A 17,111-nucleotide genomic window follows, 5' to 3' on the forward strand; every position below is an offset into this window, starting at 1 on the left:
AAGAAAAGTGTGCGGTGGGGGGATGTGACTGAAGAAGCTGGAAAGTAACGGCAAAGTTAGCCAGTAAAATTTTGTTAGGCTTTACTCGCATATATAAGTAGTAATATCCAGTATAGCAGTGCATGGAAATGTACATAGGTATGTATTCACACTAGCTGCCTGAGAGCTTCTGGTAAAATACCCATGGTGTTTAATACTACAGAAGTTTCATACCACTGCCCGCTAGGAGATATGAGTGACAAAGCAATACAGTGCTTGTTGAGTCCTGCATGTAGCGGTCACTGCAGGGCTCCTCGGATTAGTATTTCTAAAATCGTTTACTGACCAGCATTGAGGGGAAAGGTATTTGGTCCATTTCATTGCTCTGGTTTTACTTTTTTTTTTTTTTTTTTTTTTTGGTCACAGCTGGCAGGGGTTTTCCAGAAAAATAAGCAAGTCAAAAGATAAGTAATTATCTTGGTGCTTATTTATGTCAAAACACTTTTAATCTGTGTTTACTGATTATAGTTCATAGCTGCATTGTAGGAGTATATACCCTCCGCTAAAGTATAGCCAGTTACTTTATAGAGAATTAAAACAATCGTGTACCAGTGAAGACATGAAACCTGTATTTCTAATTAAAAATGTGCTCATTCAGAATGCTGTTGCTTTAAATGGAATTTGACTAGTTCACACCTTTGACAGAAAGAAAAGAGCTGTTTGGAATTTGCACTACCTTATTCAGAACCTTAAATGTCTCTTGTAAGAGCCTGCATCACCAATAGCATTGGTGCCACAAAGCTAGGTCAAGGCTTCAGTTAAACAACTGTTCTTTGCCAGAACCTGATTTCCCCTCTTACATATGATGTGCAGTCTTGTTTATAACCTGTGAGATGCTATGTATGTAAGGCAAAAGATGAAATTATCTTTCATAGCTTCCTAATAATACAATTATCAATTATGTAATGTGATATATAATATGTGTTGTCTTCAGGTGGTTGCTCATTTTACTTTTTTCTAGCTGTGTTCTCCAGTGCTGGTTTTGCGTGTTCCCTTAAGGACATATTTAATTATTTTTTACTGAGAGGTGTGCTGCAGCTTGATGTTACTGTGTGAATTGTGTGGCTCTAGTTATTTTCTGTGCATTTCTTTTCATCCATTTTAGGTGTATCCAGATGAGTCTCATCCCAGGTTTGTGTCCTCAAGTGGTGTTGATGGCTGTCATAGTTTTCGCTTGAGGATAACTTACTAAAGTGTGAAGATGCTTTTCAATACATTTATACTTTATTAACCTGTTGCGTGGCATACTTGATCTGCACTAGTTTGCTTTGTGTCTTGGTTTTGAGGTGATTTGCATTTTCTCTTGACAAATTAAAACAATATTGGCTAATGTGAACAGCCTCACGGTTAGAGCTGTCTAGGGGCAGTTTGTGCCTATATTAGCTAGTGTACTGATGGTGCAAACTTACTAATTTCCAGAGGGATTCTGAAATTAATGAACTGTTTGGATTTTGAGTTCTGGATACTGTTTCTAATTTTCTCAAAGACAGTAGCAATATTTGCTTGCATCAATTCTGGAATAAACTGAATTGATATACCGCAAGAAAGATTTCATTTCATTTTGTTTTGAAGTAAGAACATGCTTTCCATTCTTTGAGGTTTTTAAGCTATTACAGGCTGCCTTAGACATCCCACTTGCTGATGTGGAAGTGTTTGTTGAGGAAATATTACTGCATGCCTGTTTGGGGTTTTTGTTTTTTGTTTTTTTTTTTTTTCTCTTTCTGCTTTGGATGCTTGTTTTGCTGATGTTGTGGGACTTTTAGGGGTAAGAGTGAGGGGTGTCTTCTGGAGGCACTGGGATAGTGGAGGAGTGTGGGGAATGGCTTGAGTAAGTCTTCCTCCTCTGTGTGTCAGCTCCAAAAATCTATTTGATCTAACCTGGTACCACCATTCCTGTACCATAGATAACGCAGTGGTTTGATGGGATAATGACAAGTCTTAAAACAGTAGCCAGAAGATCTACTGCAGAGCTTTAGAAAGCAAAAGCTTAGAAATAGGTCAATAGCAAAGCTCCAGCGGAACTATAATAAACATAGCTGACTCTGGCTGAGAGTGAAGTTTTTAAGTTATCTCATCTTGCAATTGTGCAAGTCTGTCTTGCTGTGTATTTTTAAGTGTGCATTCTTTGTTCTTTTGTCTTGAAAGTTCATATCCTGGTTTAATTTGTTGGTTTTTTTACTGTGTTAAATTGCCAGGCCCCAGAAATTTTTCTTCTGTTAGATATGCTCACTCATTTATCTCCATCCACTACATTTAATCTTCATCTTTCCCTTTGCAATTCCTGCACCACCATGATGTAGGTTCACTTCAGGAGCAAAGGATCAACAAAATCACTTCAGGAAATGTATTTTGTATCTCTGAGTCATGCTTCCTCAGTGTCAGTTTTCAGTCTGAAACATCATTTCTGTTCTGCCTCTCAGCTGAGACAGCTTGGAGCAAAGTTTAAATCCCTTCCCTTGTGCAAACATCTAAATACTCATTTATGGTTTAATTTTTGGTTCTGCAAGTTATTTCTAGTCCTGGCTTCCTGAAGCTGTGTTTTCTATTGCTTGGAAGACTTCTTTGATGCTTAAATTGGTGCACAAATGATACCACTGTGATGATGATTATGTTCAGTGTTGCTTTAGTGCTGTGTAACGGTAGCCCTATTAGCATATATATATAGAATTGCCTTTTCTGATTGCTGGTACCATAGTAACGACAGTAAAAATACTTGAAAATGGAAGTCTGAGCATATTGTGTCCATGTAGAAGTTGGGCAAGTGTACTGGTAAAGGTAGAGGTCGGGGTGATCAGAGTCAAAGTGGGGTGCTGACCATGCAGAAGAAATGACTGTGCACATAAGGCTGATTTATATTCTGAGTAACAGCTATATTCTACACAAATGCTTACAGAGTGTCTGTGTGCATATTGCTGATTCTTTTGTATTGCTCTGTTGTTCACTGCATCTGTTCAATTCCTCTGGATTACTGGACATAAACGGGGAGGAGGGGGATTCCTAGTGAGAAGAAAGCAGACGGATTTTAACTAAGGCCAAAATTAGACTTGATTTTTGTGGTGAAACTTGTGTAAAATCAATGTACAGCGGACAACTGAGCATCTTTGAAAAATTCTGAAATGCAGAAATCTGGAATTCAGTTGGGCATGTGTGTGAAATGTACCTTGTTTTTTCAGGTCTGTAAACAAATCCTAATAATGGAATGCAAGATGTGTATTTTGGCTTGGTTTTTTAATCTGAGTATTTTACTTTTTGCCATTTTAAAGCTTTCCTACAGTTGGAGAAAAAAGAACAAAAACTAACCATCGATCAGCCATCTAAAGGAACAAGGAAAAATTATTCTTTCACAAATGAAGAAGTAAGGCAGATTGATCGAGAAAACCAAAGGTTGCTAAAAGAACTGTCCAGACAGTCTGCAAAGCCAAGAAGAAGTACCACACTGAAGAAATCAGCTGTACCACCTCCTAAATTGTACCACAGTGCCCTCAACAGGCAAAAGGAACAGCAAAGAATTGAAAGAGAAAACCTGGTAAGTTCTGAGAACTGATTTGGATCAGTAAATTGAGAAGGACTATTTGTTGTCAGATGAACTACTGCTAAAAACTAATAAGGCAGCACTTGCAGCTTTACTGCAATGAATTTCCTTTACCATGCTGTTTGCATAATTGTTCGAGTGTTTGGGGGGGAGAATGATGTTTTTTTTCAGATGAAAATAGATTTTAGTTTATATGAGTTTGCTCTGCTTTAATATCACTCAATTTAAGAGGAACAATAATTAGTGTTAACACGCTCATAACTTTGGGTAGCAGTCTGACTCTGCTCATCCCTCTTCATGCAGTATGATTACGAGTCTCTCAAGAACAGGCTTGCAAAAATGAAAAAGCAATCAATATGGTAGCATCAAACCCATTATATTTGAAATACAGAGGATACAATGTGAATGTCAGTTTTGTTTTTTGACTAATTTTATAGCTATCCATCTCTTTCAATGTTTGTAGCACTCTGCTTGTCACAGTATTTGAATGTAATGGCAATCACAATAACTAACATCAGTGGAAAACAGAAACTCATTTACAAGGATATTGGCAAAGTTGTCAAATAACAAAAATAATACTGGTTTGAATAAGATATTTTTAGTGAATGAATTGTAATACATATAATGACATTTTCATATCTCCTAGTTGTTCATTAGTGTGTTTGAAACGGACATAAAATATAGTTAAAATAGTTGGAAAATTTATAGTGGAAGTAATTTATTCACTTTTTTCTTCTGTGTAAGTCTAGGCTAGAATTTCCTTTCATGTAGATAGACAGAGATACAGATTCAACATGAAGACAGTCTAATCTACTTATTCAGGAAAATCCTTTAGGTTTTAGGTCTTCCAGCTTTCATACATCTAGATTGTTAAAACTTTTCAAAGTAGGAAACTTCCTCCCTAGCTCCACTGGACTACAGTTGACCAAAAGAACATTATACTTCACAACTGAAAAAATTTGGCGTAAATACTTGTTAAAGATGTGTGATGCTTCTCGTTGTCTGGGGAAGAAATGTATTTAGGTTTCAGTGTTTTTAGGCTGGTAGGAAGGTTTTCTTAAGGTGTTGGGGGGGTATTTTTAGTTTTGTTTAAAATGTTGAAAGCAGGACTTGCTCTTCCACATGAACCTTGATAATAAGAGTGTATTCTTAGGCTGTGGGGAGGAAGTGCTGTGTCATAACAGTAATGTGCTGTACTACATAACAATATATGATTACTGTAGGTTAACATATATGATATTTTACAATACACTTCTATTTACTCAAAGCCACAAATCTTTTCTCTTACGGGATTGCAATATTTTGTCCAAGAATGTCTTGCCTTTGCAACTTTTGGATCAAACATTCAGCAAACCTAAATACACATGGTCATTTACACCTTGCTGGTTTAGTACATGTTAGAGATTAATGGTGGTGGCTTGTAGTCCAAGAAATAATATCCTTCATTTACTTATTCATTTATGCTTTAGATGTTGTCAGCAACACGAGTGGACATATTTGACATCAGAACCATTCCTTAGAATTTGTGAGGACATCATGCTATTTTAGACTATAAAACCATTTTATTCTTTTGTCCAATCTGAGGATGATATATTCTGCTCTTTTTTTTTGAAAGAGTGATTCATCAATACAGCTCTTACGTTTTGTTTAACATTGCTGTAATTTTTGAGCAATTCTGTTTACTTTTTTATTCTGTTTGAAGTGTATGTGCACCTAGAGCATCACACTTGTAACACATTGATTTTTTTCTAGCACTGCCTCTTGGGATTACAAATATGACATGCTTTTCTCAGAGACTGTAACTGAAAGAGCTGCCATACCCCACCCATTGATGAGGGTCTTTTTGCTTTGTATAGCTAAAAGTACGTGCTTTATGAACTTGTTTTCTTTGGTCAGCAGTTTTCTTCACCTTTGTAGACTGCGGAGCTGGAATTCCATGGAACTTTCTTATCAATCTTTCTTCTATTACTTAACAGGAATATTTTTTTTTTTTTTTTTTTATACAAGGCCTGAGATAATGCATATGGGATATGCTGCTTGATACACCTTTGTGAAATGTTAGTTGGAGAAAGACACAGGGGTTTGTAAATAATTCAAGAATAGAAATCTACAACAGTAGTCTGTGTAGGGGGTTAAAGAGTTTTCATGCAGAGATATTTTTTTTTTTCCTCTGTTGGATTACATCTTTTATAATTTCTTGTCCCGAGATTAACACCTTGTCTAGGGAAAACTTTTATTTGTTCTGCTAGCACATTCTTGGAGCAATGCCTATCTATGTTTACCGTTATCAGAAAGACAGCTTGATTTCTGGCGCAGGCATTTGGCATCAGAGGTGATGCAGGGAGAGTAATTAAAATATTAGGAAATTAGAGAGGAATCTAACCAGTTTGGTGCTCTCTAGCTTTGTGGAAGGGTGCAAGGAGGTACAGGGAATATATGTTGTCCCCCCAGACTCTGCTAGAAAGAGCTATGATGGAATAAAAAGGTAAATTGCTCTGAAAAACAGTAGTTATAAGGTAGTGATTAGCAATTTATAGAAAAAGCACAATTAGCAAATAGATCACTATTAAAATTAATGTCAGAATTTTGTACTTGCTGCTTTTGACTATGTGCTTCCATACGTGGAACCTGCTTTTGATTGCTTATCTGAGCTAGCAAGACCAGAGTGCGTCTCTTGCCAATAGAGGATGCTGCTGATTCAGAAAACATTCTATTCTTGTGTTTGAAGATACTCAACCCCATCTCCTCTCCAGCGGAAAGGGACATAAGCGTGACTGATGTCTTATTTTTTTCCCATGTCTGCATGTGTGTGTCGCTACATGTGTTGACATACTAATCATTATTTCTGCCAGTATAAATAAGACAAACAACTTCATAGACTGGACACTATGCACCATTTAAACTTCTAATGGTTTATTGTGTGATGCAAAAGTCTGTACTGGTATGTACAGGTAAGTATTTGGGGACCTTGAGATACAGATTTGCAGCCACCACACCATTCATCAGTCACTTAATCTAAACTTAGAAGTAATTCATATCTCTGTGTTGGTTTTTTGTTGGGTTTTTTTCATAGTTTTTGTTAATTCTGACTAGGATTTAGGTGTTAGATGACCTTAGTGAGCTAAGCTGCTGTGTTCAGCCAAGTTCCTAGGGTGCAAGTGACCTTTTGAGTTCACACTGGAATATCACTGGAAGATCTCAGCAGGTCTGGGACAGCAGTTCTCAAACCTTAGATCAAGGAGGGTGAGGGTGTTCTTCTTTTCCGTGAATATTTGGTCTTCCCACGCATCCCTGTGCGTTCTGCCTACCCCATGCTGTTATGACTCACTGCATATAACACTCCATGTTGTTCATTCCCCCACCTCATACTCCTCCAAAATGCACCCTAAGCCTCAAAAGATCCAACTGTGATCCCAGTTCCAGTATAATCACCCTCCCACACAAATAAAATAAATCACTTGCTGTATTTCTCTGCAAGGGGTGTCTTTTTCTTTTTACCTGCTGGGCTCCCCGAGTCGTCTGCACTGCAGATGTCATTTAATGCTTCTCCCCACCACTTGCTCTAGTCATTGTGGCCTATACCAGCACAAAGATCCTTCAGCCAAACTGTTTCCCTTCTCTTATAGTCTGGGCTGCTTTTGTCTTGCTGGAAAACTTGAACCGCCTTTAGAAATGCAAGTATTGTACTGCTATATATGAACGTATATTTGTCTCTACTTGATTTAATGGTGCTGATGGGCTGTGATAATTGGGTGGGGAGAAAAGGGCAAGGGAGGGATAGTGCTTCTGGCCATGCCCCTAACTGGCTGCCACCACATGCAAAGAATATACCTTTTCCTGAGTCACAGCCTTCAGTCCTGTGCTGCGCTGCACCTGCCCTGCCATCTGTGTAGTGCCACAACCAGGGAGATAACTTCTAGCCATGGAAAGAAACACAGAGGAAGGGCACTGGTCCATCAGGATTGTGCCTGGACACCTTGTGCTTTCCTCCCTCAAGGTACTCCACACTGTTTTTTCTCTGCCTTCCCTTTGTCCTGTCCCCAAGGATCGCCCCCAGAGTCTGAGAGCATCAGGCCTTGGATGCTACATACTTAAGTGGTTGCAGAAAGAATACTGAGGTTGTTCAGCCTTACTGGTCTCAGTCTGGAGGAGAGAGCTGTTGGGGGATCATAGAATGGTTAGGTTGGAAGGGACCTTGATGATCATCAAGTTCCAACCCCCCTGCCATGGGCAGAGACACCTCCCACTAGACCAGGTTGCTGAAAGCCCCCTCCAGCCTGGCTTTGAACAACTCCAGGGATGGAGCTTCCATGACTGCTCTGGGCAACCTGGGCTAAGGGCTCACCACCCTCAGAGTGAAAAATTTCTTCCTAATATCTAATCTAAATCTACCTTCTTCCAGTTTGAAGCCATTCCCCCACATCCTATCACATGGCCTTGTAAGAAGTCCTTTCCCAGCTCTCCTCTAGGCCCCCTTTAGGTACTGGAAGGGGCTATAAGGTCTCCCTCCAGGCTGAACAACCCCAACTCTCTCAGCCTGTCCTCATAGTAGAGGTGTTCCAACCCTCTGATCATCTTTGTGGCCCTCCTCTGGACCCATTCCAACAGGTCATGTCTTTCCTATATTGGGGTCTTCAGAGCTGTAGGCAGTACTCCAGGTGGGGTCTCACGAGAGTAGAGTAGAGGGGCAGAATCCCCTCCCTCACCCTGCTGGCCACACTTCTGATGCAGCCCAGGATACGGTTGGCCTTCTGGGCTGCGATTGTGCGTTGCTGGCTCATGTTGAGCTTCTCAATCAGCACCCCCACGTCCTTCTCCTCAGGGCTGCTCTCGATCCATTCTCCGCCGAGCCTGTATTTGTGCTTGGGATTGCCCCGACCCAGATGTAGGACCTTGCACTTGGCCTTGTTGAACTTCATGAGCTTGGCTTGGGCCCACCTCTCCAGCCTGTCCAGGTCCCTCTGGATGACATCCCTCCCCTTCCGTGTGTCTACCTCGCCACACAGCTTGGTGTCATTGGCAAACTGAATGCAGTTGTGAAAAAGAACGTAGTCTTCAGGGTCTTCTTAGGAGCTCAGAAATATTCATGTTGGGTTGGTGGCTCCTTAGAAATTCAGGCACAGAGGGTTTTATAAGATATTTTCACTTACTGGGTTCAAAGCCATTGTATGCCAAGACTAAAGACAAAATGTTGGTAGTTCCTGAGATTACAAAGTGCTATGCAAAAAAAAAACCCAAAACAAAACCAAAAAACTATGCTTCTATAGCCCTCTCATTAGGGGAAGCTATCAGGATGTGGGATTGAACACAGATGTGTCTGGCTGAAATATACTGCAGTACGGTTCAAATAGAGTGCGATTCTGTGATCATAGCATCTAGGCTATAGGCTCTTTGATCAGATTATTTTTTTTGTGGTCTGCTGATTCCTGACCTGGACTTGAGATTCCTGAACGCTGCTGTGGTAATTGTAATAAAGACTGACTAATTGTCATGTTTAAGGAAAGTTTTGGTTATTTTGCATGCTGCTCAATTTTGTGGGATATTTTTTTTAACTTTTAGCCTGCTTTCTTTGTGGTGATGCCAGCCGCCCGTAAACTTGATAGCCATTCGGTTTAAAAGACTTTTCTGCAAATGGAAGAATTTTAAGCCTTTTTTGACATTTAGAGTTTGTCAGGTTAGAGCTAATTATGCAACTGGCAATTGAAGAAAATGACCAATTCTTGTATTGATAAGAACAGAAAGCTGTCCTTGAATGCACTGTTATCTACTTCCCCCTCCCCCACCTGGACTCTGCAAAGGGACAGTGTGGTCACTAACATCAGTGACATTAGAGGAGGCATAATATAAATAAATTTGAACAGCTGTCAAGGCACACTAGTCAGCTGGTTGGGATTCAAAGGAGGTGCAACTGAAGCCTTCATGCATTTAAAAAGTAAAGTAAAACAAGAAAAAAGTCACATTTTTTTACCTTCACTCTGAACTCAGTTTAGGTGTGCTGCATTTTCAGTGTGGTTTTTCTTGCTTTTTCAACATAGCTGCAGAAAAGTGTGTACTGATACTTTTATTTTATTTTTTTTTCCTTTTTCTGAGAGAGAGTATTAGAATTAGCTTTGGTGTTCTCCTGATATGCCCAAAGTTGAATTAGCAGCATTTATCTTGGTCCATTGTATAGCAGCAATCTTTTGATACAGTGTTGGGTTCCTTTGTTCACCAGTTGTTGGCAATCTGACATTTCCTTCTGTCATTGACAATATGTATTTTAGTGTCTTTATAGATACTAATCTATGTCCAGATACCTAAATTTACAAAGGATTATCCTATTCCTAGAAGGCAATCATGCAGGAACAACTTCTAGGATTTTTTTCTTTGTAATATGATTATTCTACTTCTATTGTAAATAAAGTAAAAGAAGATGGGGGAAATAAAAGCCTTGGGAGGCTTTTTCCAAGCTGGGAGGTCATCAATGATATGATACTATACATGTATTGAACTTGATTCGAGAGTTCTGAGGAGCTATAGTGCAGTTTAGAGCACTTAATGACACTTCTGCCATTAGTGTCTGTTACTCTTTTTTTTTTTTTTAATTTTATTTTATTTTTATTCCTTAAATCTGATTGGGCCCTTGTACTTGGTTTTGAATGCCTAGATTATGTTATGTGATCTGATTCTTTGGTCATTAAGATCAATGACAAAATTTCTGTTTACTTCAGTGGTGCAGGATTAAGGCTCCAGAGATTTAGCACATCAAAAGAACAAGGAAAGTGGCAGTGTTCTTCACTCCATTTCTTAAAAGGAGAACATAATGAAAGAATTAGTAGATTTATGTGTATAATTGAAAAAGAACTTTTGTTCAAGGTACTTGTACCATTGTACAAGGTAGTTCCTTGGTTAAGGACCTCAAGATTGTAAGGTTGGTAATAAAAACATAAGAATGGGATTAGTTCCGGGTTACAGATTTAGTAGGTCAAGGCTGCCATTTCAGTGTGTTGATGAGTTCATTTCTGTATGCAGCAGGCCGTTCTCCAGACTGCAGAATTCATGACTGCAAATAGCGTGTAAGTTAACATGCCCTTGGTACAATCTGCAGCAGAGGGCAAGGGAACCACAGGAGCTATTCTCTCATTCTCTAGAAGAGCTTTTCTTAGAACACTTTTGCACCACAGAATCTATATCTGCTCTTTCTGTAGCTCAGGGCTGTATCAAGTCCAGTGTTAACCTGTTCAAAAAGTAATGTTTTAGTACTGAGAGAGGTATCTTTTTTTTTTTTTTTTTGCATTAGTAATGGGGACTTGATACTTGTCAAAATACACACATAAAAGCAAAAGCAGAGAATTGTATTTAAACTAGGATAAAGCAGGCAGATATAAATATCTTACATTCAGAATCAATCTTGAAATTACTGCAGTGTTAAGGTATGCAAATTCTATGAGTTGGAGTGCAGACTTAGAACATGCTCAACTCTCATAGGAAAGTCACTCCTACAATTTACCCAATCCATTTGTGATTGAGCTGAACTTATTGAGAGCTTCCATTTTTAATATTGAAGGTAAATAAGTGATCTCTGCAAGTCTAAACGTATGTAGTTGTATTAGGAGATGTGGATGAAGTTGTGGATAAAATGCTGAATGTAACATTTAGAGACAAGTCTACCATTTCATGTTCTGCAACTGGCTTTAGTGAAGAGCTATTTCTAGCTGGAGTCCTTCCTTTGACTTTTGCTTACTTAGGTATTTCCACTTGACGATGAACTGACTGGCACTTGATGCAAGCACTTGTGACATATTATGTCTGAGCCAAAATCACTTGTCCTTTCTTCCTTGTGCACTCTGTGCAGGTTTCCAGTGCCCATGCGTGAACTACCAAGAGTTTGTAGATTCCTATTACAGCTAAACAATGACAACTGACATCCTGTGAATACTATACTATTTCCTAAGTCACTTTCTGTAATTTTTTTATTCTTTATTAAAAATAAAAATTAAAAAAAATCACTACCTGATTGGGAGTGGGGAAGAATGATTGTTTCATACAAAGTGCAGTTTAGTGGTTATACAGACAGATTCTAGGCTTTGCCATTTAAGTATGCATCTAGACAATACATCCCTATTAATGGAGGCTTTAGTATTTTCGAGACTTGTGTAATCACAGTTAAATTGTCTCTCATTGATAGGATGCATGTCGCAACCCTGACCTGGACTGATTTTGTCATTGCCAAATGTCTGTAGGCCATGAAATGAATTTAAATTAGTTAGCAGAGGGAATGTATAGATCTACACAAGGCAAGCACTGGAGGCAAAATATATTAAAAATGTGAAGTTGTTAATTGGAAGTGGTATGTAGCTGGGTACTTCCAAAATTGTCCTGCCATCAGGTTATTTTTTAGACTATAGAAATTTCTTAATCCCGATTCAAGTAGAAGTAGCTATGCAGAATACTGTCTGTATCTTACAAATACTGTGTAAGTAGCTGGTCTAATTTAATGCTTGCTGCATGATTGCCAGAGTTAATTTCAACAAGAAGAAATTATGTCTATAACAATAATTTCAACTAAAATCTCTTAAAACTACATTATGGATAAAACAAATAGCGTCTGGTAGATATTTGTGCTTTCCTTTTGACATTATTTTCACAGAATTGAAGTCAGCGATTCTCTCTGGGGATCCTGTAGGGCAATGTAAAATGATCTAAGTATGTTTGCAAAGATTAAAAAAAACAGCTTTTCATCCTTCCAGAAATTTAGAAAAGAGGAGTACCCAAAGGTAGGATTAGAAGACCGCAGCCCATCTTCCCACCACCTTTTCTATCACCAAACAGATGTGTTTTTTCAAGTTATCATAAAGTACAGAGAACTATAGGGTATGAAAGATGTACTGAGCATAGAATTGATGATATGTAAGGGACACTTAAAATTCGTGTCAACACTGAGGAAAAAGTTCAATGTGAGCAGAATAGCCTGTGCTGGTCACCAGTGGAGGAGTTTGTGTTGTGCAGTGCTAAAAATCGGGGTGGGGTGGGGTGGGGGGTGTTGCAGTTCAAATAAAAATCAATTTGTGAATGTTTGTTTTGTAGCTTCTTGTTCATCCTCTCTCTTTCTTGATGATATTTTTCTTCAACATTAAGGCTTTCCTGAAAAGACTGGAAGCAGTGAAACCAACAGCTGGTATGAGGCGTTCTGAACAATTGATGGACTATCAGCGCCAGATGAGTTATCTAAATTCTTCACCATCTGTAAGAAGAGGAAAATCTGCTTTGTGCCAGCTTAGTCCTTCCAGTAAGTACTTTGAAGTTGCAGATTCTTGCATTTCTTTGCATGTGTTTATCTTTTTATAATTCAGATTTGTCAAGCACTTACTGCTAAGCATAGCAAATAAGTTCCATTCTCTGTCTTCCTTAGATTTATCAGTTATCACACAGAAATCATTGAAGTTATTTTTTTTAATCAATTTTTTTTTTAACCAAAAGTATGGTGACTGCATTAATTGTTTACTTACCATCCTAAATTTCTAATAAATTACCTTGTTAGTCATCTTTTCCAAGAAGGTAAAAAAATCACTGTTGTAAAGAAGATTACTCATTTTGCCAGTACCCTTTATTGAAAGAAGAAAAAGAAGAAGCCAATAGAAAAACCTCAAAGAAGTTTCAAATTCTCATTCAGAAAATGTAAATCTACCGATAGTAGCCTTGTTTCTCTTAAAAATTGCGTGTGTAATATTTGGAAGTAGATTGTATGTCCCCATATGTCCCCATTGCCCAGAGAAGTGGTTGAATCACCATCCCTGGAGGCATTTAAAAGACTTATAGATGTGGTGCTGAGGGATATGGTTTAGTGGTAACTTGGCAGTGCTAGGTTAATGGCTGGGCTTGGTGATCTTAAAGGTCTCTTCCAACCATAACGATTCTATGATAGATCCATACATGTTAGGTTAAAGAACCACAGCACTATGTAGGCTTGAATTCCTTGTCCTGACCGTTTACAAACAACTCATAACATTTTGAGTTTGTATTCAACTTACTGTGATTTGTTTTTTTTCTGGAAACTATGGTAATGAGTGTTGCAGTACTAATATAGCATGAAATTTTCTGTTGCAACAAGCATAAGGATTCTCACTCTTTTTGTGTGTGTGTGTGTGTGTGTGTGTTAACAGGAGGCACTTCAAGAGCATCCGCTGTACCAAGTACAATGAGCCAGAGGAATGAAAAATCTGTGTCCGATCCAGCCAGTGGGGCATTACAGAGACCTAAACCCACTAACGTTCGTGCTGCTTGGTTATAAGTGCGTTCTTTGCCTCCCATTCTGAGATGATCCTCAGACTTCTATTTTTAGTGCTTTTGTAAATTCTATGTGCAAAAATACTTTCTGCATTGTTCAGTGATTAAAATGCATTGCATATGATATAATTGCTTATAATATGGTTTTAAGGGAACACTTTCACTTCAGTCAGTGTTTTCCTGACAGGAAGAACTTGAGAGAGGAGGAGATACTTAAATGGACAAGTTAAATAGAAATTGCTAATTATTACTTTATTCTCAAATCATAAGTGGGATTTGTATACATAACATGGAAGGACAGTATTGCTGCACTATAGGTGCAAGATGTAAAGAAAATATTTAAAATAATATTTTAAAAGATTACATTAAATTCATAAGCATATGCTTAATTCTTAGATTGTTCTTGTTCTTTAGGTAAGCCTTCTGAACTTTGCAGGTCTTGTTCTTATGACTGAAAGAATCTTCCTTTTATAGGAAGATATGTATTCCTATATTCCTTTATGTATTCCTGCATGTTTAGCTAGAATACTGAGGCTAGAAAAGATGTTGTTCTGCCACTCTTGCACTCCAGGTGTTGAACATTTGTTTCGTACTCAAGGCTGCATCTCTTCCAGATTTAAAAGAATTTTGGAAGTTGTATTGGGACCTTTGTGTAGGAAAGAAGAATCTGATGCTATTTGAACAAGAGTAAAGACTGAAGTGAACAACAGTTTCAGATTCACTCTAAACAAGAGTAAGTTTTAGTTACTTCTCGAGCTAGAGAATGCTAAGCAAGGGAAATATTTTTATGGCCCTGCTTTTGCAGATCCTTGCCCTTCTTGGTGGGAAGATATAAACTTGAGCTGCAGGAAACTTGAAGGTCTGATTTTTGAGAGCAACTACTAACCAGGATTAAAAAAAAAAAAAAGACAGTAGAAAACAGAAAATCTTGTTATGCTTCTTAACCTGTTTTTTAATGTCATGTTCATACCAAATATTTTTAGTAGTGTCAGATAAGCTTTGGTAGTAACATCCATTTACAAGGGGAGCAAAATTTAATGGAATTGGTAATTGCAAATAGTAGGTGGTATGCTTTATTTCTATACATAAAGGCAAACTTTCAGTGAGCTTATTTTGTAGGACTGTAGCCTTATAAGGAGCATAAATTGTGATGCCACTGTCCATGGATATTGCAGGAACCCTGCTTGCTTCCCCAGCTTCTTCCCAGGAGAGATACGGGAAATCTCTTTGTATTATGCATAAAGAAAAAAATAAAAAGCTGTATTCAGTAATGCTGGGTCTCAGCCCTATGAACAGGACAGTTTATTATTCTTTGCTCGTGCTTGCATGAGGGCTTAGGCTTTCAGGTACTCTGCATTGTTACAAACCTTTTACTTGGTCCTGTGTGATAGTTTGGCAGAGCTTCTGCACCTGGTGACCTGCGGATCAAATTTAGCTGTTTGACAATATTTGAACTTTTAACTTTAAGCAGCATTGTGGCAAACAGATTTTTATTGCAATTATTATTCATTGATAGGGACTGTATGGAATTGTTTGCATAGTGCTGCTTTATTTATTTGTACTATTGTGCTAATTAAGATTATTCACTATTTAAAGATTTTTGTCCTTGAATGTGAATATCAGGATCACAGTTTAAATACTTCTGAATGTTCATACGATTTTTTTTTTTTCTGTGAAGGAATTCACAAAATGGATTACTTTTAATTACTTCATCTTATTTTATTTAACTTTGTTATGAAAGACTGTCAATTTTGTATGTCATTTTTGTAAATCATAAGAAATAAAATATTTAACATGAATCGTTTTTCATTGCAGTGGCTTCTTTTAGAATTTTGTAATTGGTATTAAAGTGCGTAGGAGCTCATGGGAGAAATGTTTTGTACTACATGTAGTGGAGGAAAATGCAAAGAATTAGTTTATTCATTGATACACTTTACCTGTTAGTGATTTTGGTGTGGATTTTTTAAAATAAGCCATATTGAGAGAGCTTCATTAGGTTAGATAATCTCATCAAGATTTTTGTAGCAAAAAATCCTGTTTCTAATAGACTTGTTTTCTGTCTTTTTTGTAAGCTACTGCTTTATATTCTCTTCTACTTTCTTTTGCCTTTTTCCCCCCTCCAGAAGATCTCGTTGAAAGAAAAGCGCAAGCTGCTTTGCTTTCTCCTTAAAGTGAACTGCCACACTGGTTTGACACACGGTTTCAGGTAGGAGCCAATATCCCTGCTGAAGTGACAGGATTGCCAGTTTGGGTGACAGCACTGGTGTATTGAACTCACTACTATGAGAAATGGACCCTGATGCCTCTGTCATGTTTTTGCTCTGGAAGCGTCTCTGCCTCATCGTGAGCTCCTTTTCTTCCAGGATGGGGTTCTGCTGTGTAGTCTTTCTACAATACTGAAGGTGTTAAAGGCAGCCCTAGCTCGGATCGTTGGCTGTATGAGAAGAACAGGGAGCGGTGGTACATCCCTGTCTGGATAGGTGACACGTGAGGGGTGTTTTCCCAAGCAGACCACTGAATCCTTTGGTTCACTAGGATTAAAACCGAGTTCTAAAGAGACTCAAGTGAATTTGGGATAATGACACAAGGTTGTTCCTTGTATGGAATGTATAGGCTTTCCCCTGTGCCAGAGCCTGCCTTCTACCAGATTGCTTCCGGTCTTTACTGAAGATCCTGAGGCATCTCTGCTGTCATCCTGCCACTCAGATGAGGATTTGTCTGATTGTCTTAAATCAAATGGCTGACTGGATATATATGTCTTCTGTGATGCATGTAGACTTTACATTGGACTGTATTTTCCTGATTTGTCATCTAATGAGTTTCAGGATAAACCCCTGTAAAAAGCCTGAGACACTTTTTTTTTCCTAACAGATCACCAGTAACATTTTTATCCCAGTGCTTTTCTTTCATGGTCAATAGATAAAAGTAACTTCCTGCCTTCCCAACCTGGGCAGCTCATTGAGTCATCTGGTGGATGAGAGCTTGTGGTTTTCCCTGGAGCAGTCTGCGCATCAGTGTGATGGAGATGAGGGCAGTGACTTACATCAAGCCTTCTAGCTGTGCAGTCATGACTGTCATATGCAGGCGATGATGAATACACAGTGATATATCAACAAGCCAAATGGTGAGGGAGAAGAAAAGGCTCCTTTGGTACCCAAGTGGTGTATCTTATGAACGCAGTATGCTAAGTACATCTTTGTGGTGTTTACCTGCCCAAAGTCTGGAGCAAAATAGTGGATGAACCATGTCATTGTCAACCAATGAATGAGGAAAT

The 17,111-nt window shown here is 38.4% G+C and overlaps 1 protein-coding gene across 2 annotated transcripts in view; it reads left to right on the forward strand.

The window, feature by feature from the left end:
- CFAP97 (cilia and flagella associated protein 97) overlaps nt 1-16,108 on the forward strand; it is a gene marked incomplete at its 5' end in the record, with an annotated part of 35,612 nt that extends 19,504 nt beyond the window's left edge. For both annotated transcript variants that reach the window (XM_082482231.1, XM_082482230.1), the window contains 3 exons: nt 3,303-3,565; nt 12,689-12,839; nt 13,714-16,108. In XM_082482231.1, coding sequence (XP_082338357.1) covers nt 3,303-3,565; nt 12,689-12,839; nt 13,714-13,841 — 542 coding nt within the window. In that variant the 3' untranslated portion in view covers nt 13,842-16,108. The remainder of the gene's footprint in view (nt 1-3,302; nt 3,566-12,688; nt 12,840-13,713) is intronic.
- Between the last annotated feature and the right edge of the window lie 1,003 nt (nt 16,109-17,111).

Source organism: Vanellus vanellus, assembly GCF_965231255.1.
Source record: "Vanellus vanellus genome assembly, chromosome: 4".
NCBI lineage: Eukaryota > Metazoa > Chordata > Aves > Charadriiformes > Charadriidae > Vanellus > Vanellus vanellus.